At 42.7% G+C, this 26,169-nt stretch overlaps 1 protein-coding gene across 2 annotated transcripts in view; it reads right to left on the bottom strand.

The window, feature by feature from the left end:
* Window positions 1-26,169, bottom strand: part of camkmt (calmodulin-lysine N-methyltransferase) — a 385,974-nt gene that overhangs the window by 57,861 nt on the left and 301,944 nt on the right. For both annotated transcript variants that reach the window (XM_043695647.2, XM_043695646.2), the window contains exon 7: window positions 16,259-16,325. In XM_043695647.2, coding sequence (XP_043551582.1) covers window positions 16,259-16,325 — 67 coding nt within the window. The remainder of the gene's footprint in view (window positions 1-16,258; window positions 16,326-26,169) is intronic.

Genomic DNA, 26,169 nt, shown 5'->3' with positions numbered 1-26,169 from the left:
ATTAGAGATGTGTCTTGAGGATACTATGAGGTTGGAAATTACTGGATGGTAGTGTCTGTAGACAAGTGTTGCATGCAGCCAGCACCAATGAATCATGCCCTGAACTGCCATTGCCTGGTGACCAACAAGGCGGTCATGGCAAACTAAACTCACCAGGTACCCGCTCTGTCATGTCAAGATTTCTTGATATCTAGTTTGCTCCATGCAGATTGCACAATAGAAAGCTACATATTAATAAGGGGAAAATTGCAGTTCATGAGGTCACTAACAAGCCATAATCCTCTTTACAGGGAACTCACTGTTGCCAAGTGAGAATCTTGCTCTGATGCTCGGAACTCAGTAAAAGATGCTGCAGTTGTTCCTGATGTTGAGATAGGTCCTGCTGGACCTCTTGTGCTATTCGTCCAGATTTCATGCTATTGAGCTTGTTTTTCAGGCCCTTAGTACTTTTCCTAATTAGTACTGTCAGTTCACTTCCTTTTTTCTTTCTCTACCTTTTCTGAACACTTCATTTCCTTAAAAATCAAGTTTTTGTCACTTTTAAACCATGTTCTCAATATTGACATAATGTCATATTCCATGAGGCTGTTTATTCTTTCAGTTCAACAACATTATTTACCATATTTTATGCATTTACATACATGCATTCTAAACCTGTGCTTGTATTTCTTTAGTCCTTCTTAATCTACTCAAATCTTTTCAAGAGCTATCCAACTCAACTGTACATTTTACTTTTTTTCACTTTTATATGCTGGTGTCCATCCGCAACCTTTTACGAACTTTTAAACCCTTCTCAGTAACATTAGTGAACTGGAACCAAGGTCCTCACAGGGAGACTTTCTTGAAGTATATACTGTCCCTTTTCAACTCCTATCACCTGCTTAGAAATGGTCTCAATATCTGAGAACCCTTCCCGTTTGCATCACGCTCCAAGCCATCCTTATCTACTATTTGTACTCTTTCTAACACATGGCAATGGGAAGTAATCTCGAGATTACCGAAGTGCTTTATATGTTGGTTAGTGCACTATTCAATGTGCAATTTAGATATACAAACCAAGATGGTCTCAGTGTTGAGGTCTATACGACGTCAACCAATTTTGGCCAAGGTGCTATAAGTGTGCAACAGTTGCCCTTTATACCTATAAGCCAGAAAGAAAATAAGCTTATTAAATGTTCTGCCCTTTGCCACTACACTCTTAGAATGTGTTATCTTCAGAACACTAGGGAAAAACAGGAGTTAGCTGTGATCCCATAATTAAGTAAATAATTTTGGCTCATGTAAAGTAATGATCATTTTGGCAAGTTACTTAAAAAAAAATGCTTCCTTCAATAATATAGAATCTGCCAAGACAAGCCAATACAGCACAGACCTGGGATCTTCCTACTCTGTATTCTCAATATTGGACTGGCCGATGTCGTTACTTACCAAGCAAACAGGAGAGGTGAGAGCTCGTAACTAAACTATTCAAGTTGAATGCTATCTCTAGTGGACTGATCATTAGATAATATGGTTCTCATTTTGCTGCAATTGAAACATTAACATAAATCCACTCAAAGCCAAGCAGCCAGAGACATTATAACATAGCCTTATAACAATCTTAATCCTTTACAACGTAAAGATAACTCACTACAGCAATAGCAAATAAAATAACTGTGTTCTTAGTCCCATAATTCAGACACCAAGATACACTTTCCTGTCACCCCAAAACAGAAACTTTCTATTGTTCTAGATAACATGCACTATACTACTAACATTTCCTATAAATAAAGTAGGAAAAATATTTTTCTTAAATCTGTTTGTCGCATTGTCTCATGTTGTTTGTTAAACAGCAATATTGAAATGGGATGCACAAATTACTGTGAAGCAAAATAAGGAAAAAATCTCATAAATGATTTCGGAGTGAAATGATCTAAAATGAAATTGTTGATTATGTGCATTTGGATAACTTGGAAAAGTAAACATGTAATTAGTCTGCAACATGCTGATTCGTTCTTTTATTTTTTAAACAGCTTTTTCCCTGACATTGATTTCTGATGTTTAAGGTTGCATGAGCATGTTAGAATATTTAAATATTTTGCACTGGTGAATAATACATTTCAACCTCATACCGAGAAAAGAAAATTGTTGAGAAATATTGCTTCCACAAGACATAATTCTGTGTACTGGGTGTTAATAATCAGTGGTTATTTATCGCTAACCTCATTCATCTGCAAAATGTTGCATTTTTATGGGCAGCAGAGCTCTCAGAAACATGTCTTAACATTGAGGCCAGTGAGACAACCTTTTGACTAGAAATGTGGTGTAGAAAGGGATCACTGTCGTAAAGTAGAAAGTTATTGTATAAATCCAAGGTCAGCATCAGATAGGAATCTGGCAGGAGCAAAACACCTTGAATGAGTAAATTTCACTTTGCTCAGATTTTCCAAGTAGGGATCTGCCTCTGGATAAACACAAACGCTTCTTAGAGTTGGCGTGATCTAAAACAATTCACACTATTCCCAGTTATAAGCAGTCTAAGATTAAATTAATGAACATTTCCATGACATTGAAACATAATGAGGCCACATAGTCTGTTTGCTGATGGGGGTAGAAAACATGATAATTTTAATGATACCAGCAATTAAATTGCTTACTCAAATGGAGCAAATGCTATCATTCTTAAAACACACTCAATATCTTGCAAAGAGAAGTACATCAAGCTTAAAAAGAAGTGAATCAACTAACATGCTCACTTGTTACACATAGCATATCTAAATGATTGCATTAGGTCTGTAACCCAACCATTCAATCTCGTAAAAACAGCATGCATTGCGGAGAGAAAGATTGGTAAAATCAAATATAGGGCCCCTACTATCAGAAATAGGGGAATTTTGATTGGGGAACAAAAGACGGCAGAACAATTAAATACATACTTTTAGTCAGTCTTGACGAAGGAAGATTCAAATAACATCCCAAAAACATGGGGGACTATAAAGCCTAATGGGAAGGAGGAATTGAAAGACATTAATATTTTTATGGAAATGTTGTTGGGGAAACTAATGGGATTAAAGGCAGATAAATTCCCAAGGCCTGAAAAACCTCATCCAGAGTATTTCAGGAAGTGATCCTCGAAGCAGCAGAGGTCATCTTTTAAATTTTTATAGACTCTGGAACAGCTCCTATCGATAGGAAGGTTGCTAATGTAACCCAACTATTTATAGATATGTTAACTTGGCAATGATTGAGGGAAAAATGCTAGATTTGATTATAAAAGGTGTAATGGCAGAGTACTTGAAAGATAGCGACAAGATCAAACAGAGTCAGAATGGATTTATGTAGGGGAAGTTGTGCTTGACAAATCTGCTGGAGATTTTTGAAGATGCAACTAGTCGAGTTGATCAAGGGGAGTGAGTGGATGTAGTTCACTTGGATTTTCAGAAGGCTTTTGATAAGGTCCCACATGAGAGATTAGCATACAAAACTAAAGCACATGGGATTGGAGTTCGTGTTCTGAAGTGGTTTGAGAATTGATCGGCAGACAGGAAACAAACAGTAAGAATAAATGGGACTTTTTTTAAATGAATGGCAGGCAGTGACTGGTGGGGTACTGCAGGAAACAGTGCTTGGTTCCCAGCTATTCATGATATATATGACTGATTTAGATGAGGAAACTATAAGTTATATCTTTAAGTTTGCGGATGACACAAAGCTGTGGGAGAGTAAGCTGAGAGGAGACAGCATGCAGAGACGTTTCAGTGTGATTAGACAGGTTAAATAAATGGGCAAATGGGCAGATGGAGAATAATGTGGATAAATATAAGGTTATCCAGTTTGGTACTAGAAACAGGCAGGCAGAATATTATCTGAATGGTAATAAATTAGGAAAAGGGGAGATGCAATAAGACCTGGGTATCCTAATAGACCAGCCATTGAAAGTGAGTATGCAGGTGTAGCAGACTGGTATATTGGTCTTCACAGCAAAAGCATTTGAGTACAGGAGCAAGGCTATCTTCCTGCAACTGTACAGGCCATTGGTAAGACTACACCTGGAGGACTATATGTAGTTTTGGTCTCTTTATCTGAGGAAGGATGCTCTGCCGATTGAGGGACAGCAAATATGATTTAAGACTGATTCCTGGAGTGGTAGGACTGAAGTACAGAGAGCAAGAATGGATTGGTTGAAATTATTTTCACTACAGTTTAGAAGAATGAAGGGGAAATCACTGGATCATGAAATCACCTATAAAGATCTAACACTAAATCACCTATAAAGATCTAACAAGATTAGACAGGGTAGATGCAGGATCGATGTTCTCAGTGATCAGAAAGTCTAAAACCAGAGGATAAGGGTCTAAGGTGTAGTGCTGGAAAAGCACAAATCAGGCAGTATCCGAGGAGCAGGAGAAGCTGAGTTTTGGGCATGAGCCCTTCATCCTGATGCTGCCTGACCTGCGATGCTTTTCCAGCACCACATTTTTTGACTCTGATCTCCAGCATCTGCAGTCCTCACTTTCTCTATGGATAAAGGCCTCTTAGGATAGAGATTAGGAGGAATTTCTTCACCAAGAGAATACTGAGCCTGTGGAATTCTCGGAAAACTGCTCAGGCCAAAACATTGAAGGCTTTCAATAAAGATGAAGATATAGTTCATAGGATGAAAAGGATCAAAGAATATGGGGAGAAAGTGGGAACAGGCTACTGAGTTGCATGATCAACGATGGACACATTGAATAGCAGAACAGGCTCAAAGGATTGAATGGCCTACTTCTGCGCCTGTTTCTATGTTTTATGTCCAGAATATTGAACAACTTCCAGTTTTCACGATTCAACCCTAGCATTCTGTCCTGCATGGAAAATATACCCCACAACCTGTCAGAAGTAGTTTATTCATTGCTTCTGCTTATTACTCTAACTTCCATTCTCAGCAAAAAGCTCGCCCAGCCACTTATAAAGAAGCCAATTATCTTAACTACAATTATATTTGGGGAGTTCACGACTCTGCATGACAAAATGCCTCACATCTCCAGTCTCAAAAATTATTCCAACTTTAGAAAAGGCTCTTGTTGGTATAATTCCACACGGCTAACCAAATATTGTCAGTGTTCAATTTTGATAATGTCTGTAATGAATTTAGAGGGGTGATGCCACATATACAGAACAATATTGCAACTGTACCTTAGTACCTCAATAGAGATTTCGTTCTGGATATTTTCCAATCAACCCATTCAAACATGTTGTAACCCACCTCCACAGCAGGTGTACTTGAAGTTGGGTCTCTGACACAAAGGTAGGGACTGCACCACAAGAGCCCTCATTATCTGGTTTATATATTTTCTAATCAATCTGTTAGTGGACTTGTGGCGCAACAGTAGTGTGTCTGACTCCAGATCAGAAGGTTGCGTGTTCAAATCACGTCAGGCTGACTGAAGTTCAACTTCTTGAGTTTCAAATCAAGAAAGGAGTTCGTTCACTTCGGATATCTGCCAAGTCTTCTTTCTGGGGCGGCACAGTGGCTCAGTGGTTAGCTCTGCCTCCTCACAGCACCAGGGACTCAGGTTCGATTCCAGCCTCGGGCAACTGTCTGTGCAGAATTTGCACATTCTACCTGTGTCTGTGTGGGTTTCCTCCGGGTGCTCTGGCTTCCTCCCACAGTCCAAAAATGCGCAGGTGAGGTGAATTGGCCGTGTTAAATTGCCCATACTGCAAAGTGCATTAGTCAGGGGTAAATATGGGGAGTGGGTCTGGGTGGATCACTCTTCGGAAGGTCGGTGTGGACTTGTTGGGCCGAAGGGCCTGTTTCCATACTGTAGGGAATCTAATCTAATCTTCAGAGATGTTATTACACATCTCTGGAGCAGATGGGACTTGAACCTAGGCCTTCTCATTCTGAGATATGGGCCTTACCACTGCACCAGAACAGTCCTCACAATCTGGTTATATGATTTAAATTCTGACATCAATAATCAACTCTTTTGAACATATAGGTGGAAATAGAATGCTAAATAAAATGAAAATGAAAACTAATGGATGACATGTTTTCAGTAGCAAACTATTCCTGACTGCTGAACCACAAGTGAGCATCACTTTCACTCTTTTGCTTTTTTCTCAATTTCCCACAAGGTTACAATTAAACTTTGAAGTGCCAGAAGTGGATGGGAGACACTTGATTCTGTGGCAGGGAAGCTCAACAACCACTAGCAATTCCCAACAATACAGTTACAGGTGGGTTATAAAAGAACCTCCTGGAGAGCGAAGGAGGCTGTGGATCATGGGCAGAATTTGTCGGCACAACACACTTTCCATTAAAACATTTTGAGATCAGAAAGGTTTGCTCTTTATTGGTGCTCTTTTAAAGTTAAATTTTACTTGTAATTATGTCTTATTATACTGGTTTTACTTTATTCATGTGGACATCATTGTTATTTGTGAAACTAGCTTAATCAAAGATCTTGATGTACTGATCAGCCTCGTGGTTGGCATCCACTGATGGTAAAATGGGTGTTACGGACTTTTCCTTTTCTTGTGGAAGAAGCAGTTTGTGTCTCCTTGTTTACCCTTTACGGAATGTACATGTTAATGTCCAGTGATGTACTTACCATTATGTAGGACATGGCTGAATTTGCAAGCTCAGCTGGCCCTCCCTTTTGTATGTTGTAAAGGAGACTGTCCAAGATTACTCAATGTGAGGATAATTAAAATGTTTGATTAAATTCCCTACAGTGTGGAAACAGGCCCTTCGGCCTAACAGGTCCACTCCGACCTTCTGAAGAGTAACCCACCCAGACCCATTGCCCTCTGACTAATGCACCTAACACTATGGGCAATTTAGAATGGCCAATTCACCTGACCTGCACATCTTTGGACTGTGGGAGGAAACCTGAGCACCTGAAGGAAATGTGCAAATGACAGGGGGAGAATGCGCAAACTCCACACAGACAGTCGCCCAAGGCTGGAATCGAACCTGGGTCCCTGGTGCTGTTTGGCAGCAGTGCTAACCACTGAGCCACCATGCCACCCCATGTTATTGGTGAAATCAAAACATTTAAAGAGCTTCAGCTGCCAACATCCTAAAATGGAATTTGTACAGTATGTATTGACCACACCTTTTAAACCACTCAGTTTCTTACTTTGACTGTCGGTTCCCACCATTCCCAACCATATTCTAGGTTCTTACCACACCACTCCTCAATGATACCATCATCCTATTTTAACCTCTTCAATGCTCCTGAACTCCAACCATTCAAACTATACACTCACCAGCCCTCATCCCTGACTTGCCTGTTTCTGGTCCCAAAGCCTCCAGAAAATATTTACATTTGATATTTTTAATTGGTTCATTTTGAATTGGTTGTTTAAGTGCATAATAATTAGTATGTTTACAACTCAGTCAAGTCCAGTCTTTTAGTTTAGTTTACATTACAGTGTGGAAACAGGCCTTTCGGCCCAACAAGTCCACACCGACCCGCCGAAGCGCAACCCACCCATACCCCTTACCTAACACTACGGGCAATTTAGCATGACCAATTCACCTGACCTGCACATCTTTGGACTGTGGGAGGAAACCGGAGCACCCGGAGGAAACCCACGCAGACACGGGGAGAACGTGCAAACTCCACACAGTCAGTCGCCTGAGGCGGCAGTGCTAACCACTGTGCCACCGTGCCGCCGTGCCGCCCACAAATACCAACATGTATAACCTGGACAACACAGGATTTAAGACAGGTTCTCCTTCCAAAACAAAAGGTTATGGAGGCCAAAGTTCAGCACAATGCTGCTTTCTCTGATTACCAATTCACCACCGATCAGGGATCTGCTACAATCCTGTGTGGTTTAGCTAGCCAATGGTTAAACGTGCTAACCAGTCATGCAAATTAGCTGATAATGGCAGAGTGTTGTTGAGGCACACTGACCAGCTCACCTCCCTCATGCCACAGCATTCAACAAGGAAATCTAGTCACCTCAGATTTAACTACACAAAGCTTACTGCTGCATGTATCCATTAAACGAACATAAACTAGGTGCCACAAGATTCCTGTTGTCCGCTGACTTGAACTTAAAAGACATATTAAGCTCAGGGCCTTTCATGGCATGCAAATTTATGATACATATTAACTCACAAATGGCTGGGGTGAGGGCTGATACACTGCAGATTAAATCTCAATCTGCTATAGCAAAAGTAGAATTTTGGGTCACACTTATTCACCCTGCATGCCTACATTTCTTGTTCTTGTGGACTCCATAAAATTCACCACGTGCCTTCCACTACAGCTTGCAGCTAACAACCATACTCCAAAATTCTTTCCTGCGGTGACGATATTGCTGCCTTGGTCAACGTTTATTACCAATCCCTAATTTGTCTTGACATAGTGATGGTGAGCCAACTTCTCGAACTGCTCCAGTCCACATAGGGTTGGTATATTCACAGCATTGGATAATGGCTTTGAAATCACTTTCTAATGACAATTTATTTAAAGATTGTTATGTGGCATGGAGCTTTATTCTATTATTGGTTCATTTTTTGAGCCAGCAACATTTAATACAGACATCAATACTTAATGCATTGTTGTTCTGTTTACCATTCACACAAACAGGTCGATGATTGTGATGCTGTTGTTGCAGGTCTATTGAGGAATAATCCACAGTAGATCATCTAGAAAACCTGCACTCTATCTATTTTAATCGTCACAGCTTTAAGTGATACTAATCTGACTGATACTAGACTAGACTAGACAGATCATTTCATCGAGGAAGACGCACAGGACTGGATTGCTTATTGAAAAAAAAATTCTGCTTAAATTCATGAGGCAGCATAGTTTCCTTAAAATTATATTCTCACTGTTTAGTTTTCACTAGCTTAAAATAAAACTGATTAAGAATTTTAAAATAAAATCAAACTTGAATATTAAATTCTTTGTTATAGGTACAAAGCCTGTAAAAAGAGATTAAAGATATTACTCTTTATCTCTGATAGCATTTATCTCCCTGATTACTAACTCTAGTGTCTTAAAGCTATCACAGATATTAAAACCTGTTTAACTGATTAAAACATTGTAATCAGCTATTTTTAACTTGTGTATACACAAAAGAAAATGTTTAATCATTGGTACAGGAAGTGCATCAAAGTAATGTTCCTTTACCAATAGCATTAGGTTATCAAGGATGAGAATCTCTCTTTTACAGCAGTTACTGTTCCATTTCGTGACAGAATATTATGCTTTTATCCTTTCCAATTTTCTTTAGTTTTCTTCTGACTGAAGTAAAGTGTAGTCTTGAGCTGCTTCCAATTAGTCATTTTTGCACTGTATTTCTTAATGAGTGATTCTCTGAAAGCTATTCACTATTGGTGGGACTACAACTGAGTGAAAGTAAGGATTGCAGATGGTGGAGATTAGAGTCAAGATCAGAGTGGTACTGGAAAAGCACAGCAGGTCAGGTAGCATCTGAACAGCACGAAAATCGATGTTGTGGGCAAAAGCCCTTCATCAGGAATGAGGCTAGAAGCCTCGGGGGTGGAGTGATAAATGGGTGGGGCTGAGGAGAAGGTAACTGAGAGTGCAATAGGTGGTTGGAGGTGGGGTGTGAGGCTGACAAGTCAGAGAGGAGGGTGGAGCAGACAGAGTCATAGAGATGTACAGCATGGAAAGAGACCCTTCGGTCCAACCAGTCCATGCCGACCAGGTATCCCAACCCAATCTAGTCCCACCTGCCAGCACCCGGCCCATATCCCTCCAAACCCCTCCTATTCATATACCCATCCAAATGCCTCTTAAATGTTGCAATTGTACCAGCCTCCACCACATCCTCTGGCAGCTCATTCCATACAGGCACCACCCTCTGCGTGAAAAAGTTGCCCCTTAGGTCTCTTTTATATCTTTCCCCTCTCACCCTAAACCGATGACCTCTAGTTCAGGACTCCATGACCCCAGGGAAAAGACTTTGCCTATTTACCCTATCCATGCCCCTCATAATTTTGTAAACCTCTATAAGGTCACCCCTCAGCCTCCGACGCTCCAGGGAAAACAGCCCCAGCCTGTTCAGCCTCTCCCTGTAGCTCAGATCCTCCAACCCCAGCAACATCCTTGTAAATCTTTTCTGAATCCTTTCAAGTTTCACAACATCTTTCTGATAGGAAGGAGACCAGAATTGCATGCAATATTCCAACAGTGGCCTAACCAATGTCCTGTACAGCCGCAACATGACCTCCCAACCCCTGTACTCAATACTCTGACCAATAAAAGAAAGCATACCAAACGCCTTCTTCACTATCCTATCTACACGCGACTCCACTTTCAAGGAGCTATGAACCTGCACTCCAAGGTCTCTTTGTTCAGCCACACTCCCTAGGACCTTACCATTAAGTGTATAAGTCCTGCTAAGATTTACTTTCCCAAAATGCAGCACCTCGCATTTATCTGAATTAAACTCTGTCTGCCACTTCTCAGCCCATTGGCCCATCTGGTCAAGATCCTGTTGTAATCTGAGGTAATCCTCTTCGCTGTCCAATACATCTCCAATTTTGATGTCATCTGCAAACTTACTAATTGTACCTCTTATGCTCGCATCCAAATCATTTATGTAAATGACAAAAGGTAGAGGGCCCAGCACCGATCCTTGTGGCACTCCACTGGTCACAGGCCTCCAGTCTGAAAAACAACCCTCCACCACCACCCTCTGTCTTCTACCTTTGAGCCAGTTCTGTATCCAAATGGCTAGTTCTCCCTGTATTCCATGAGATCTAACCTTGCAAATCAGTCTCCCATGTGGAACTTTATCAAACGCCTTACTGAAGTCCATATAGATCACATCTACTGCTCTGCCCTCATCAATCTTCTTTGTTACTTCTTCAAAAAACTCAATCCATGTGAGACATGACTTCCCACGCACAAAGCCATGTTGACTATCCGGAATCAGTCCTTGTCTTTCCAAATACATATACATCCTGTCCCTCAGGATTCCCACCAACAACTTGACCACCACCGAGGGCAGGCTCACCGGTCTATAGTTCCCTGGCTTGTCTTTACCGCCCTTCTTAAACAGTGGCACCACGTTAGCCAATCCCCAGTCTTCTGGCACCTCACCTGTGACTATTGATAATACAAATATCTTAACAAGAGGCCCAGCAATCACTTCTCAACTTCCCACAGAGTTCTAGGGTATACCTGATCAGATCCTGGGGATTTATCCACTTTTAACCGATTCAAGACATCCAGCACCTCCTCCTCTGTAATTTGGACATTTTGCAAGATGTCACCATCTATTTCCCTACAGTCTATATCTTCCATATCCTTTTCCACAGCAAATACTGATGCAAAATATTCATTTAGTATCTCCCCCATTTTCTGTGGCTCCACATAAAGGCTGCCTTACTGATCTTTGAGGGGCCTTATTCTCTCCCTAGTTACCCTTTTGTCCTTAATATATTTGTAAAAACCCTTTGGATTCTCCTTAATTCTATTTGCCAAAGCTATCTCATGTCCCCGTTTTGCCCTCCTGATTTCCCTCTTAAGTATATTCCTACTTCCTTTATACTCTTCTAAGGATTCACTTGATCTATCCTGTCTATACCTGACATATGCTTCCTTCTTTTTCTTAAGCAAACCCTCAATTTCTTTAGTCATCCAGCATTCCCTATACCTACCAGCTTTCCCTTTCACCCTAACTGGAATATACTTTCTCTGGATTCTTGTTATCTCATTTCTGAAGGTTTCCCATTTCCAGCCGTCTCTTTACCTGTGAACATCTGCCTCCAATCAGCTTTCAAAAGTTCTTGCCTAATACCGTCAAAATTGGCCCTTCTCCAATTTAGAACTTCAACTTTTAGATCTGGTGTATCCTTTTCCATCATTATTTTAAATCTAATAGAATTATGGTCGCTGGCCCCAAAGTGCTCTCCTACTGACACCTCAGTCACCTGCCCTGCATTATTTCCCAAGAGTAAGTCAAGTTTTGCACCTTCTCTAGTAGGTACATCCACATACTGAATCAGAAAATTGTCTTGTACACACTTCACAAATTCCTCTCCATCTAAACCTTTAACACTGTGGCAGTCTCAGTCTATGTTTGGAAAGTTAAAATTCCCTGCAATAACCACCCTATTATTTTTATAGATTGCTGAGATCTCCTTACAAGTTTGTTTTTCAATTTCCCTCTGACTATTAGGGGGTCTATAATACGATCCCAATAAGGTGATCATCCCTTTCTTATTTCTCAGTTCCACCCGAATAACTTCCCTGGATGTATTTCCGGGAATATCCTCCCTCAGCACATCTGTAATGCTATCCCTTATGAAAAATGCCACCCCCCCCTCCTCTCTTGCCTCCCTTTCTATCCTTCCTGTAGCAGTTGTATCCTGGAACATGAAGCTACCAGTCCTGCCCATCCCTGAGCCATGTTTCTGTAATTGCTATGATATCCCAGTCCCATGTTCCTAACCATGCCCTGAGTTCATCTCCCTTCCCTAGGCCTCTCACATTGAAATAAATGCAGTTTAATTTATTAGTTCTACCTTGTCCCTGCCTGCCCTGACTCTTTGACTCCCTGGGTCCCACCCCACCACCTTACTAGTTTAAATCCTCCCGAGCAGTTCCAGCAAATTTCCCTGCCAGTATATTAGTCCCCTTCCAATTTAGGTGCAATCCGTCCTTCTTGTACAGGTCACTTCTACCCCAAAAGAGATTCCAATGATCCAAAAATATGAATTCTTCTCCCATACACCAGCTCCTCAGCCATGCATTCATCTGCTCTATCTTCCTATTCCTGCCCTCACTAGCTCGTAGCACTGGGAGTAATCCAGATATTACTACCCTTGAGGATCTCCTTTTTAAATTTCTTCCCAACTCTCTGTAAGTCTCAACCTTTTCCCTTCCAATGTCGTTGGTTCCAATGTGGACAACGACCTCCTGCTGGCCCCATCTCCCCCATGAGAACATTCTTCACCCTCTCTGAGACATTCTTGATCCTGGCACCAGGGAAACAACACACCATTCTGCTTTTTCTCTGCTGGCCACAGAAATGTCGGTCTGTACCTCTGACTGCAGAATCCCCTAAAAGAATTGATTTCTTGGAAGCCGACGTACCCCTCGTTGCATTACAGCCAGTCTCAATACCAGAAACTTGGCTGTTCGTGCTACGTTCCCCTGAGAATCCATCACTCCCTACATTTTCCAAAACAGCATGCCTGTTTGAAATGGGTATATCCACAAAAGACTCCTGCCCTAGGTGCCGACCTCTCTCACCCTTCCTGGAGTTAACCCATCTATGTGACTGTATCTGAGACTTTCCCCCCTTCCTATAACTGCCATCCATGACATACTGTTGCTATTGCAAATTCCTCATTGCTTCTATCTGTCTCTCCAACTGATCCAACGAATCTGATAAGATTCGCATCCAACAGCATTTGGAAAGGAAGATTGACAAGCGGGACAAGTCATGAGGACGGTGCTGAGCTGGAAGGTTGGAACTTAAGGTTGGGGGGGGGGGTTGGAGGGGGAATGAAGAACCTGGTGAAGTCCACATTGATGCCATGGGGTTGAAGGGTCCCGAGGCAGAAGATGAGGTGTTCTTCCTCAAGGCGTTAGGTGGTGAGGGAGTGGTGATGGAGGAGACCCAGGGCCTGCATGCCCTCGGCAGAGCGGTACGGGAAGTTGAAATGTTTGGCCACGGGGAGGTGGGGTTGATTAGTGCGGGTGTCCCAGAGATGTTCGCTGAAGCACTCTATGAGAAGGCATCCGGTCTCCCCAATGTAGAGGAGACCGCATCAGGAGCAATGGATACAATAAATGTGTGTAGAAGTGCAGGTGAAGCTTTGATGGATGTGGAAGGCTCCTTTGGGGCCTTGGACGGAGGTGCAGAAGGGGGAGTGGGCACAGGCTTGACAATTCTTGCGGTGGCAGGGGAAGGTGCCAGGAGGGGAGAGTGGGTTGTTGGGGAAAGTGGACTGACCAAGTAGTTGCGGAGGGAACGGTCTTTGTGAAAAGGGGATAGGAGTGGGGAGGGAAATATATCCCTTGTGGTGGGGTCCGTTTGGATGTGTCGGAAATGTCGGTGGATGATGCAATTTATGCAAAGGTTGGTGTGGTGGAAGGTGAAGACCGGGGAGGGAGGGTGGGGGGTTCTGTCCTTGTTGCGATTGGAGGGGGGTGGGGATTCGAGGGCGGAGGTGCAGGACGTGGATGAGGGCATCATCAACCGCATGGGAGGGCCAATTGCGCTCTTTAAAGAAGGAGGCCATCTGGTGTGTTCTGTGGTGGAACTGGTCCTCCTGGGAGCAGATGCGGCAGAGGTGGAGGAATTGGGAATATGGGAATAGCAGTTTTGTAGGAGGTAGGATGGGAAGAGGTGTAATCCAAGTAGCCGTGGGAGTTGGGTTTGTAAAAAAAAATGTCAGTGTTGAGTTGGTCATCGTTGATGCAGATGGAGAGGTCCAGGAAGGGGAGGGAGGTGTCAGAGATTATCTAGGTGAATTTAAGGTCGGGATGGAATGTGTTGGTGAAGTTGATGAACTGTTCAACCTCCTCGTGGGAGCACGAGGTGGTACCGATGCACTCATCTCTGGGACACCCGCACACGAATCAACCCCACCGTCTCGTGGCCGACATTTCAACTCCCCATCCCACTCTGCCGAAGACATGCAGGTCCTGGGCCGCCTCCATTGCCACTCCTGTAAAACCCGATGCCTGGCGGAGGAATACTTCATCTTCTGCCTCGGGACCCTTCAACCCCATGGCATCAATGTGGACTTCACCAGTTTCCTCAGTTCCCCTCCCCCCACCTTCCCCTAGTTCTAACCTTCCAGCTCAGCACCGTCCTCGTGACCTGTCCCACCTGTCAGTCTTCCTTCCCACCTATCCGCTCCACCCTCCTCTCTAACCTATCACCTTCACCCCCCTCCATCCACCTATTGCACTCTCAGCTACCTTATCCCCAGCTCCACCCACCTCCCATTTATCTCTCCACCCCTGAGCTTCCAAGCCTCATTCCTGATGAAGTACTACAACTGAGCCAGGTCGTATCTTTACCCAACACTGTTGGCACTTTCCAGCAGGTGCTCCTGCACAATAGCAATTACCTCATTCTTGTCCCCTATCTTGTCCCCATTGCTAAAACCCCACTGAGCTGCTCGAGATTGGCCAACTCTGTACAATGGTCAAGCCTGGGGTGTTACAGGTCTGGATGAACTTATCAATTTATCAACCCAGGAGCATACCCTCAGTGAGCTTTCTTCTTAGCTCTCTTGAAAAGCTCATCTTCACCAACTCAATATGGTCAAAATTCAGTATTTCAACCCTCACTGTTCATATTCAATTTAACCAAATGCAAATGAGTTGCTTATAAATTATATTGTAGAACAGATTTGAGATTGCAAGTGCTTTTCAGATATTAAAAAAAAAGGTCTAAGAATACACTCATTTCAACCAAAATAATTTAGATTTGGACAAAACAAGTAGAACTACATTCCTGATGAAAAATAAGCTGCAAAATCACTGTGTTCTCATTACTTTTGCCTTTACAATTCATTGAAATTGCAGAAAGTACACCTGAATGTATCATAATGCCCTCTTTAACTGTTACAGAAAAAAAAGGTAAGTATCATTGATAGCATGTTCTGTTTCTTGTTGTTAAGTATAAAACACACTTCTCGTAGGTAGGTAAAAACAAAGTACATTTGTTTTCAAATTGTTCCATTTTGGTTGATCTCATTTTCTTTTCACCACCTCCATCTCTTAATCCCTATTTTTCTTTAGATTAGATTATTTACAATGTGGAAACAGGCCCGTCAGCCCAACAGGTCCACACCGACCCGCCGAAGCACAACCCACCCAGACCCATTCCCCTACATTTACCCCTTCACCTAACACTACGGGCAATTTAGCATGGCCAATTCACCTAACCTGCACATTTTTGGACTGTGGGAGGAAACCGGAGCACCCGGAGGAAACCCACACAGACACGGGGAGAATGTGTAAACTCCACACAGTTAGTCGCCTGAGGCGGGAATTGAACCCGGGTCTCTGGTGCTGTGAGGCAGCAGTGCTAACTGCTGTGCTACCATGCCGTCCACAGTGTGTTTCCCTGCTTTTGTTTCCATATATTTATGCAATTCCAGGTTAAATGTTATTATCGTTTTTAAAATGGTGCAAGAAATTTACTGCATAAATCTTGGGTGGTCTAGCAGTAGTAGAATGGGCTCATTTTTATGGAAATTACAGATTAAAAATATATTAAAATTACTATCAAATTGTTTCCATTAAAGGAACAGAAATAAGGAACTTCTTACCGGCTTGAGACAGAAGAAGACCTGAATCGTCCATGTTTCTTATTTCTTTCAATAATGTCACTAACATCTGTAAAAGGTTGTTTAATCAAGGTTGAAAACAAAGTTACAGTGGTTAGACACAAATATTTCTATAATAGAAAACTTTTGGATAAAGGCAAATATACTGTGAATGCAGTAAATTGGAATAAAGGAAGTGCTGGAGAAGCTCAGCAGGTCTGGCAGCCATTGTGGAGGGAGAAACAGAATCAATGTTTTGAGTACAATATGACTTCTTCAGAAAATTTGTGGAGTTTATCATCAGTTGTGATTGGCCCCTTACTGAGGCCTCTCTGCCTACCTTTATACTTTCTAACACCTGTCCACATAAACTACTGTGATGGCAATGTGGCTCAGACCGGATGTGAGTATCATGCTGGTCATTTGTTTTTAACGCCTCTCCTTATATCATCCTTCACACCTTTTCTCTGAAAGTTTCATTGATTAGAAAGCTTCTTGCTAAGTTTTTGCAAATTTTCCGCTCTTCTGAATGAAATCCCTAGGATTAAAAATTCCTTACTTGCTTTTGCAGAACTATTCACTTTTCTGCAAATATTCACAAAGAATGAAGAAACTTCTTTTCCTAACCACCTTCTACCATCACCAACAAGGACAAGGAGCTCATGGGATTCTTTATCAGTAAAATCAAGATCATGCACTTAGCTGCTTTCTTATATCACTCTTTACCTTAACCAAGTCAAATATGATGAACGATTGAATGAAGGATTTATTTATTGTCGCATATATCTTGAAGATACAATGTAAGGTGTTGTTGCCACAATCTGCTGCTTCATCCTCTGTTCAAAATGGGGTTTCAAGCACGGCTTCAAAGCTTCTGCAAGATCTCTACTAGGTGTTCCAGTCCTCAAGGATTCCCGCTCCGGGAACAGCAATGACGACACTGATGCCCCAGGAAATCTGCCTCCACAGGTGGTGCGATCTCAACAGTATCATCAAGAATCCAGACATGAGTCCAGGCTCTGGGCACAGCCACCGCTGCCTTGGATCCCAGTCCATGCCACCGATGCTGCAGCCGCTTCCCCCACCCCCGCCATCACCCTCCACCCTCGCCCCCCCACCACCCTCCACCCTCCCCCCCCCCCCGCCCCCCCCACCACCCTCCACCCCCCCCCCCAACCCCCACCCACTGACACTCCTCTGGCCTCGAAGATGAAAACGAAAGGAAGGAAAGAAAGAAAAAAGTCAAAAAATACTGAGAAAATGATGCTGCAGACAGGCTTTGAAATATACCGTCTCCCTTCCATCCTCCAACAGCATGACACACCTTTAGCTGCTTTGCCCCATTCCTATTTAACAGACAATCACAACTTATTTTTTTCTTCTTTTTTTTAAACTCAACTTTTTTTCCAGACCCTAATGCCAGTTGATGTCATACCTTGGACACTGTCTTCTGAACACATCGGATTGTATTTTGTGTCCTAAGTGGCTCCTTCCCCTCTGGTACATACAATCATAGAGTCATAGAGACGTACAGCATGGAAAGAGACCCTTCGGTCCAACCTGTCCATGCCGACCAGATATCCCAACCCAATCTAGTCCCACCTGCCAGCACCCGGCACATATCCCTCCAAACCCTTCCTATTCATATACCCATCCAAATGCCTCTTAAATGTTACAACTGTACCAGCCTCCACCACATCCTCTGGCAGCTCATTCCATACACCTACCACCCTCTGCGTGAAAAGGTTGCCCCTTAGGTCTCTTTTATATCCTTCCCCTCTCACCCTAAACCTATGCCTTCTAGTTCTAGACTCCCCGACCCCAGGGAAAATACTTTGTCTACTTACCCTATCCACGCCCCTCAAAAGTTTGTAAATCTGTATAAGGTCACCCCTCAGCGTCCGATGCTCCAGGGAAAACAGCCTCAGCCTGTTCAGCTTCTCCCTATAGCTCAAATCCTCCAACCCTGACAACATCCTTGTAAAACTTTTCTGAACCCTTTCAAGTTTCACAACATCTTTCCGATAGGAAGGAGACCAGAACTGCACGCAATATTCCAACAGTCCCTTCAAAATTGGTGTAATTAATCCTCTCCTGAAAGAAATAAATTTTTTTACTTGACATCCTTTGACATCCTTACAGGGGGGGTCAGGACTGGCAGTTAAACATCCAAGGGTTTTCAACTTATCGAAACGACAGGGAGTGGGCAGAGGGGGTGGGGTTGCCTTGTTAGTTAAGAACAAAATTAAATCTATGGCACTGAATGACATAGCGTCGGATGATGTGGAGTCTGTGTGGGTGCAATTGAGGAACCACAAAGGCAAAAAAACCATAGTGGGAGTTATGTACAGACCTCCTAACTGTGGTCAGGACCAGGGGTGCAACATGTACCGGGAAATAGAGAAGGCATGTCAGAAAGGCAAGGTCACGGTGATCATGGGAGACTTCAATATGCAGGTGGACTGGGTAAATAATGTTGCCAGTGGATCCAAAGAAAGGGAATTCATGGAATGCTTACAGGATGGTTTTTGGAACAGCTTGTCATGGAGCCCACAAGGGAGCAGGCTATTCTGGACCTAGTGCTATGTAATGAACCAGACTTTATAAAAAATCTTAAAGTAAGGGAACACTTAGGAAGCAGCGATCATAATATGGTAGAGTTCAGTCTGCAGTTTGAAAGAGAGAAGGCAAAATCGGATGTAATGGTGTTACAGTTAAATAAAGGTAATTATGAGGGCATGAGAGAGGAACTGACGAAAATAGACTGGAAGCAGAACCTAGCAGGGAAGGCAGTAGAGCAAAAATGGCAGGAGTTTGTGGGTAAAATTGAGGACACTGTACAGAGGTTCATCCCCAAGAAGAGAAAGATTATCTGGGGAGGGATTAGACAGCCATGGCTGACAAAGGAAGTCAGGAAATCTATCAAAGAAAAAGAGAGATCCTATAAAGTGGCCAAGGGCACTGGGAAATCAGAAGATTGGGAAGGCTACAAAAACAAACAGAGGATAACAAAGAGAGAAATAAGGAAGAAGAGGATCAAATATGAAGGTAGGCTAGCCAGTAATATTAGAAATGATAGTAAAAGTTTCTTTCAATACATAAGAAACAAACAACAGGCAAAAGTAGACACTGGGCCACTTCAAACTGATGCTGGAAGCCTGGTGATGGGAGATAAGGAAATAGCAGGAGAACTTAATAAGTACTTTGCATCACTGGAGTCAGGGAAAGTCCTGGATGATTGGAAGATCGCTGTTGCACTGAATGACATAGCGTCGGATGATGTGGAGTCTGTGTGGGTGTTCAAGAAAGGATCAAGACAAAAGATGGAAAATTATAGGCCAATTAGCCTAACCTCAGGATGAGGTTTCTAAATTCTTGGAAGAGCAGGGTTGGATTAGAACAAGTCAACATGGATTTAGTAAGGGGAGGTCGTGCCTGACAAACCTGTTGGAGTTCTTTGAAGAGGTGACAAGTAGGTTAGACCGGGGAAACCCAGTGGATGTGGTCTACCTCGACTTTCAAAAGGCCTTTGATAAGGTGCCACACGGGAGGCTGCTGAGCAAGGTGAGGGCCCATGGTGTTCGAGGTGAGCTACTGGTATGGATTGAGGATTGGCTGTCTGACAGAAGGCAGAGAGTTGGAATAAAAGGTTCTTTTTCGGAATGGAAGCCGGTGACAAGCGGTGTCCCGCAGGGTTCAGTGTTGGGGCCGCAGCTGTTCACATTATATATTAATGATCTGGATGAAGGGACTGGGGGCATTCTAGCGAAGTTTGCCGATGATACAAAGTTAGATGGACAGGCAGGTAGTACTGAGGAAGTGGGGAGGCTGCAGAAGGATCGAGACAGTTTGGAAGAGTGGTCCAGGAAATGGCTGATGGAATTCAATGTGAGCAAATGCGAGGTCTTGCACTTTGGAAAAAAGAATACAAGCATGGACTACTTTCTAAACGGTGAGAAATTCGTAAAGCCAAAGTACAAAGGGATCTGGGAGTGCTAGTTGAGGATTCTCTAAAGGTAAACACGCAGGTTGAGTCCGTGATTAAGAAAGCAAATGCAATGTTGTCAATTATCTCAAGAGGGTTGGAATATAAAAGCACCGTTGTGCTACTGAGACTTTATAAAGCTCTGGTTAGGCCCCATTTGGAGTACTGTGTCCAGTTTTGGTCCCCACACCTCAGGAAGGACATACTGGCACTGGTGCGTGTCCAGCGGAGATTCACACGGATGCTCCCTGGAATGGTAGGTCTAACATATGAGGAACGGCTGACGATCCTGGGATTGTATTCATTGGAGTTTAGAAGATTAAGGGGAGATCTAATAGAAACTTACAAGATAATACATGGCTTGGAGAGGGTGGACGCTAGGAAATTGTTTCCGTTAGGTGAGGAGACTAGGACCCGTGGACACAGCCTTAGAATTAGAGGGGGTAAATTCAGAACAGAAATGCGGAGACATTTCTTCAGCCAGAGAGTGGTGGGCCTGTGGAATTCATTGCCGCAGAGTGCAGTGGAGGCTGGGACGCTAAATGTCTTCAAGGCAGAAATTGATAAATTCTTGATGTCACAAGGAATTAAGGGCTACAGGGAGAATGTGGGTAAGTGGAGTTGAAATGCCCATCAGCCATGATTGAATGGAGGAGTGGACTCGATGGGCCGAATGGCCTTACTTCCGCTCCTATGTCTTATGGTCCTTTAAAACAATTGCTTGGGACTAATGTCCATCTTTCTGTTGAACCCCAGGAGAAGGGAGAGATATTAAATGAATATTTCATGTCAGTTTTTACTGTGGAGAAAGAAATGAAGTCTAGAAAATGCAGAGAAATTTTGATGCTTTATAAATAGTTCACATTCCAGAAGAGGACGTTTGAGAGGTTTAGAAATATAAAAGTGGATAAATCTCCAGGACCTGATCTAATGTATCCCACTATGTTGTGGGAAGTAAGGGAGGAAATTACAACACCTCTTGCAAAAATATTTGCATCATCCATAACTACAGGTGAGATGCCTGATGACTGCAGGGTGGCTAATGTTGCACCTTTGTTTAAGAAAGGTTGTAAGGAGAAACTGAGGAACTATAGATCTATGAGTCTAATTGCGGTTGTGGATAAGTTGTTGGGAGGTTATAAAATGATAGGATTTATGGACATTTAGAGAGGCAAAAATTGATTAGGGATAGTCAGCATGGTTTTGTGAGGAAAATCATATCTCATAAACATGACTAAGTTTTTTGAGAAAGTTACCAAAAAGGTTGAAGATGGTAGAGGAGTAGATGTTTTAATTTGGATTTTAGTAAAGTCTTCGACAAGGTTCTGCATGGTAGACTAATTAGTAAAGTTAAGTCACATAGGATTCAGAGTGAGCTTGCCAATTGGATACATAATTGGCTTTTGGCAGGAGACAAAGGATATTGGTGGAGGGTTACTTTATGGACTGGAGGCCTGTGACCAGCAGTGTTCTACAGGGATTGGTTCCGGGTCCTCTTTGTCATTTATATGAATGACTTGGATGAGAATATAGAAAGTATGGTTAGTAAGTTGCAGATGACACCAAAATTAATGGAATAGTAGACAGTGAAGAAGGGTTTCTAAGGTTTCAAAAACAAATGGGTCAATGGGCTGAAAAATGGTTGATCGAGTTCAATCTGGATAAATGTGAGGTTATTGCATTTTGGTACAACAAACAAGGGTAGGGCTTATACAATTAATGGTAAGGCCTATGGTAGTGTTGTAGAACAGAGGGATTTAGGGGTGCAGCTACATAACATATCAAGAGGATGGTTAAAAAGACGTTTGGCATGCTTGCCTTCATTGCTAAGTCCTTTGGGTATAGGAGTTGGACATTGTGTTAAGGTTGTACAGGATATTGGTGAGGCGTCTTCTGGAATACTGTGTCCAGTTATACTTGCCCAGTTATAGGAAAGACATTATCAAGATGGAGAGGGTTCAGAAGAGATTTACCAGGATGTTGCTGGGTATGGAAAGTTTGAGTTATAAAGAAAGGTTGGATAGAACATAGAATGTTACAGCGCAGTACAGGTCCTTCAGCCCTCGATAACCCATTCAATAAGGTTAGGGAGGCACGAGCTGCCCTCCACAAAATTGTGTTGACTACCCCTAGTCAAATTATTCCTTTCCAGATGATTATAAATCCTATCTCTTATAACCTTTTCCAACATCTTACCCAAAACCGAAATAAGGCTCACTACCCTATAATTACCAGGGTTGTCCCGACTTCCCTTCACAAACAAGGGAACAATATTTTCTATTCTCCAGTCTTCTGGCACTACTCCTATCAATGATGACATAAAGATCAAAGCTAAAGTCCTGGAGGATTCTGGGCAATCCAAGATGGAGGACGAGAAATATTTCTGGCTGTAACAGCTGCTCCTTTTTTTTTGAGGTATTTTAGGTGCTGGAGGTGATTTCCTTGAATTGCAGGAACAGCAATTACTATTTCATATGCTGTTGCATTGTTTAGGAACTTTGAAAAAAAAAATCAAAACAACAGCAGTTTTAAAAGGGAGAAGAACAGAAAAAGGAAGCACATGGTGTGAGGTCAGTGCAGGGGAGAGAGAGAGAGAGAGAGAGAGAACCTGCACAGTTACTGCCTTTGATGTTTGAATTCGTGTATCGCTGGACATCGGAGTGCATCTGGGAAAATGATCAAACAGTGAAATTCACAACTAATCTTGGAAGAACTGTTGGGCGAAGTTCACAGCACAGAATCAGAGAAGTTACTCGTCATTTTAAGTGTGACCTACAGAGAATCTGCAGTAGTGAGTAGAGTAGGTTCTTTCTTGATTATATGTTTTTGGAGATATGTCTCTTGATTAAACTTAAAATATAAGCCATAACTATTAATTTAACCTGGGGCTGTGTTTGTAGAGGAATAAGATGGTGTTATTTTCTGGGTCTGTAGATTGTGAAGGAGCAAAAATGGCCTTTAATAGAGTGATATGTACTTCTTGTCAGATGTGGGAATTGAAAGAGAGTTTAAGGGTTACTGCGGATTAAATCTGCTATAAATACTGCTGGCTGCGAATCTTATCAGATCGAATGGATCGGTTGGAGAGACAGTTAGAAGCGATGAGGAATTTGTGGCAGCAACAGGATGTGATGGATGGCAGTTATAGGAAGGGGGGAAAGTCTCAGATGGGTTAACTCCAGGAAGGGTAAGAGAGGTAGGCAGCTAGTGCAGGAGTCTTTTGTGGATATACTCTTTTCAAACAAGTATGTTGTTTTGGAAAATGTAGGGGGTGATGGATTTTCAGGGGAATGAAGCACGAACAGCCAAATTTCTGGTATGAAGAATGGCTCAAATGCAATGAGGGGTACGTCAGGTTCCGAGAAATCAATTGTGTTAGGGGATTCTCTAGTTCGAGGTACAGACAGATGCTTCTGTGGCCAGCAGCGAAAAAGCAGAATGGTGTGTTGCTTCCCTGGTGCCAGGATCAAGGATGTTTCAGAGAGGGTGCAGAATGTTCTCATGGGGGAGAGAAGCCAGCAAGAGGGTCATTGTCCAAATTGGAACCAACGACATAGTAAGGGAAAAGGTTGAGATTCTGAAGGGAGATTACAGAGAGCTGGGCAGAAATTTAAAAAGGAGGTCATCAAGGGTAGTAATATCTTGATTACTCCCAGTGTTACAAGCTAATGAGGGCAGGGAATCTCTTTTGGGGTAAAAGTGACCTGTACAAGAAGGACGGATTGCACCTAAATTGGAAGGGGAGTAATATACTGGCAGGAAAATTTGCTAGAACTGCTTGGGAGGATTTAAACCAGTAAGGTGGCAGGGTGGGACCCAGGGAGTCAGAGTCAGGGCAGGCAGGGACAAGGTAGGACTAATAAATTAAACTGCATTTATTTCAATGTAAGGGGCCTAACAGGGAAGGAAGATGAACTCAGGCCATGGTTAGGAACATGGGACTGGGATATCATAGCAATTACAGAAACATGGCTCAGGGATGGGCAGGACTGGTAGCTTCATGTTCCAGGATACAACTGCTACAGGAAGGATAGAAAGGGAGGCAAGAGAGGAGGGTGGGGGGGGGGGGGGTGGCATTTTTCATAAGGGATAGCATTACAGATGTGCTGAGGGAGGATATTCCCGGAAATACATCCAGGGAAGTTATTTGGGTGGAACTGAGAAATAAGAAAGGGATAATAACCTTATTGGGATTGTATTATAGACCCCCTAGTAGTCAGAGGGAAATTGAGAAACAAACATGTAAGGAGATCTCAGCGATCTATAAGAATAATAGGGTGGTTATGGTAGGGGATGTTAACTTTCCAAACATAGACTGGGACTGCCACAGTGTTAAGGGTTTAGATGGAGAGGAATTTGTGAAGTGTGTACAAGACAATTTTCTGATTCAGTATGTGGATGTACCTACTAGAGAAGGTGCAAAACTTGACTTACTCTTGGGAAATAAGGCAGGGCAGGTGACTGAGGTGTCAGTAGGAGAGCACTTTGGGGCCAGCGACCATAATTCTATTAGATTTAAAATAATGATGGAAAAGGATACACCAGATCTAAAAGTTGAAATACTAAATTGGAGAAGGGCCAATTTTGACGGTATTAGGCAAGACCTTATGAAAGATGATTGGGGGCAGATGTTCGTAGGTAAAGGGACGGCTGGAAAATGGGAAGCCTTCAGAAATGAGATAACAAGAATCCAGAAATATATTCCTGTTAGGTTGAAAGGAAAGGCTGGTAGGTATAGGGAATGCTGGATAACTAAAGAAATTGAGGGTTTGCTTAAGAAAAAGAAGGAAGCATATGTCAGGTATAGACAGGATAGATCAAGTGAATCCTTAGAAGAGTATAAAGAAAGTAGGAGTATACTTAAGAGGGAAATCAGGAGGGCAAAAAAGGGACAGGAGATAGCTTTGGCAAATAGAACTAAGGAGAATCCAAAGAGTTTTTACAAATACATTAAGGACAGAAGGGTAACGAGGGAGAGAATAAGTCCCCTCAAAGGTCAATAAGGCAGCCTTTGTGTGGAGCCACAGAAAATGGGGGAGATACTAAATGAGTATTTTGCATCAGTATTTACTGTGGAAAAGAATATAGAAGATATAGACTGTAGGGAAATAGATGGTGACATCTTGAAAAAATGTCCAGATTACAGAGGAGGAAGTGCTGGATGTCTTGAAATGCATAAAAGTGGATAAATCCCCAGGACCTGATCAGGTGTATCCTAGAACTCTGTGGGAAGCTAGAGAAGTGATTGCTGGGATATTTGTATCATCGATAGTCACAGGTGAGGTGCCGGAAGACTGGAGATTGGCTAAAGTGGTGCCACTGTTTAAGAAGGGTGGTAAGGACAAGCCAAGGAACTATAGACCAGATGAGCCTGACGTCAGTGGTGGGCAAGTTGTTGGAGGGAATCCTGAGGGACAGGATGTACATGTATTTGGAAAGGCAAGGACTGATTAGGAGTAGTCAACATGGCTTTGTGCATGGGAAATCATGTCTCACAAACTTGATTGAGTTTTTTGAGGAAGTAACAAAGAGGATTGATGAGGGCAGAGCAGTAGATGTGATCTATATGGACTTCAGTAAGGCGTTCGACAAGGTTAACCATGGGAGACTGATTAGCAAGGTTAGATCTCACGGAATACAGGGAGAACTAGCCATTTGGATACAGAACTGGCTCAAAGGTAGAAGACAGAGGGTGGTGGTGCAGGGTTGTTTTTCAGACTGGAGGCCTGTGACCAGAGGAGTGCCACAAGGATCGTTGCTGGGTCCTCTACTTTTTGTCATTTACATAAATGATTTGGATGCGAGCATAAGAGGTGCAGTTAGTAAGTTTGCAGATGACACCAAAATTGGAGGCGTAGTGGACAGCAAAGAGGGTTACCTCAGATTACAACAGGATCTTGACCAGATGGGCCAATGGGCTGAGAAGTGG

The sequence above is a fragment of the Chiloscyllium plagiosum genome, unplaced genomic scaffold, assembly GCF_037043375.1.
Source record: "Chiloscyllium plagiosum isolate Xiang-an unplaced genomic scaffold, Cpla_swu_hap1 HiC_scaffold_10, whole genome shotgun sequence".
Taxonomy (NCBI): Eukaryota; Metazoa; Chordata; class Chondrichthyes; order Orectolobiformes; family Hemiscylliidae; genus Chiloscyllium; species Chiloscyllium plagiosum.
The sequence above is the reverse complement of the archived record's forward strand: the minus strand, read 5'-3'. Positions and strand labels throughout refer to the sequence as shown.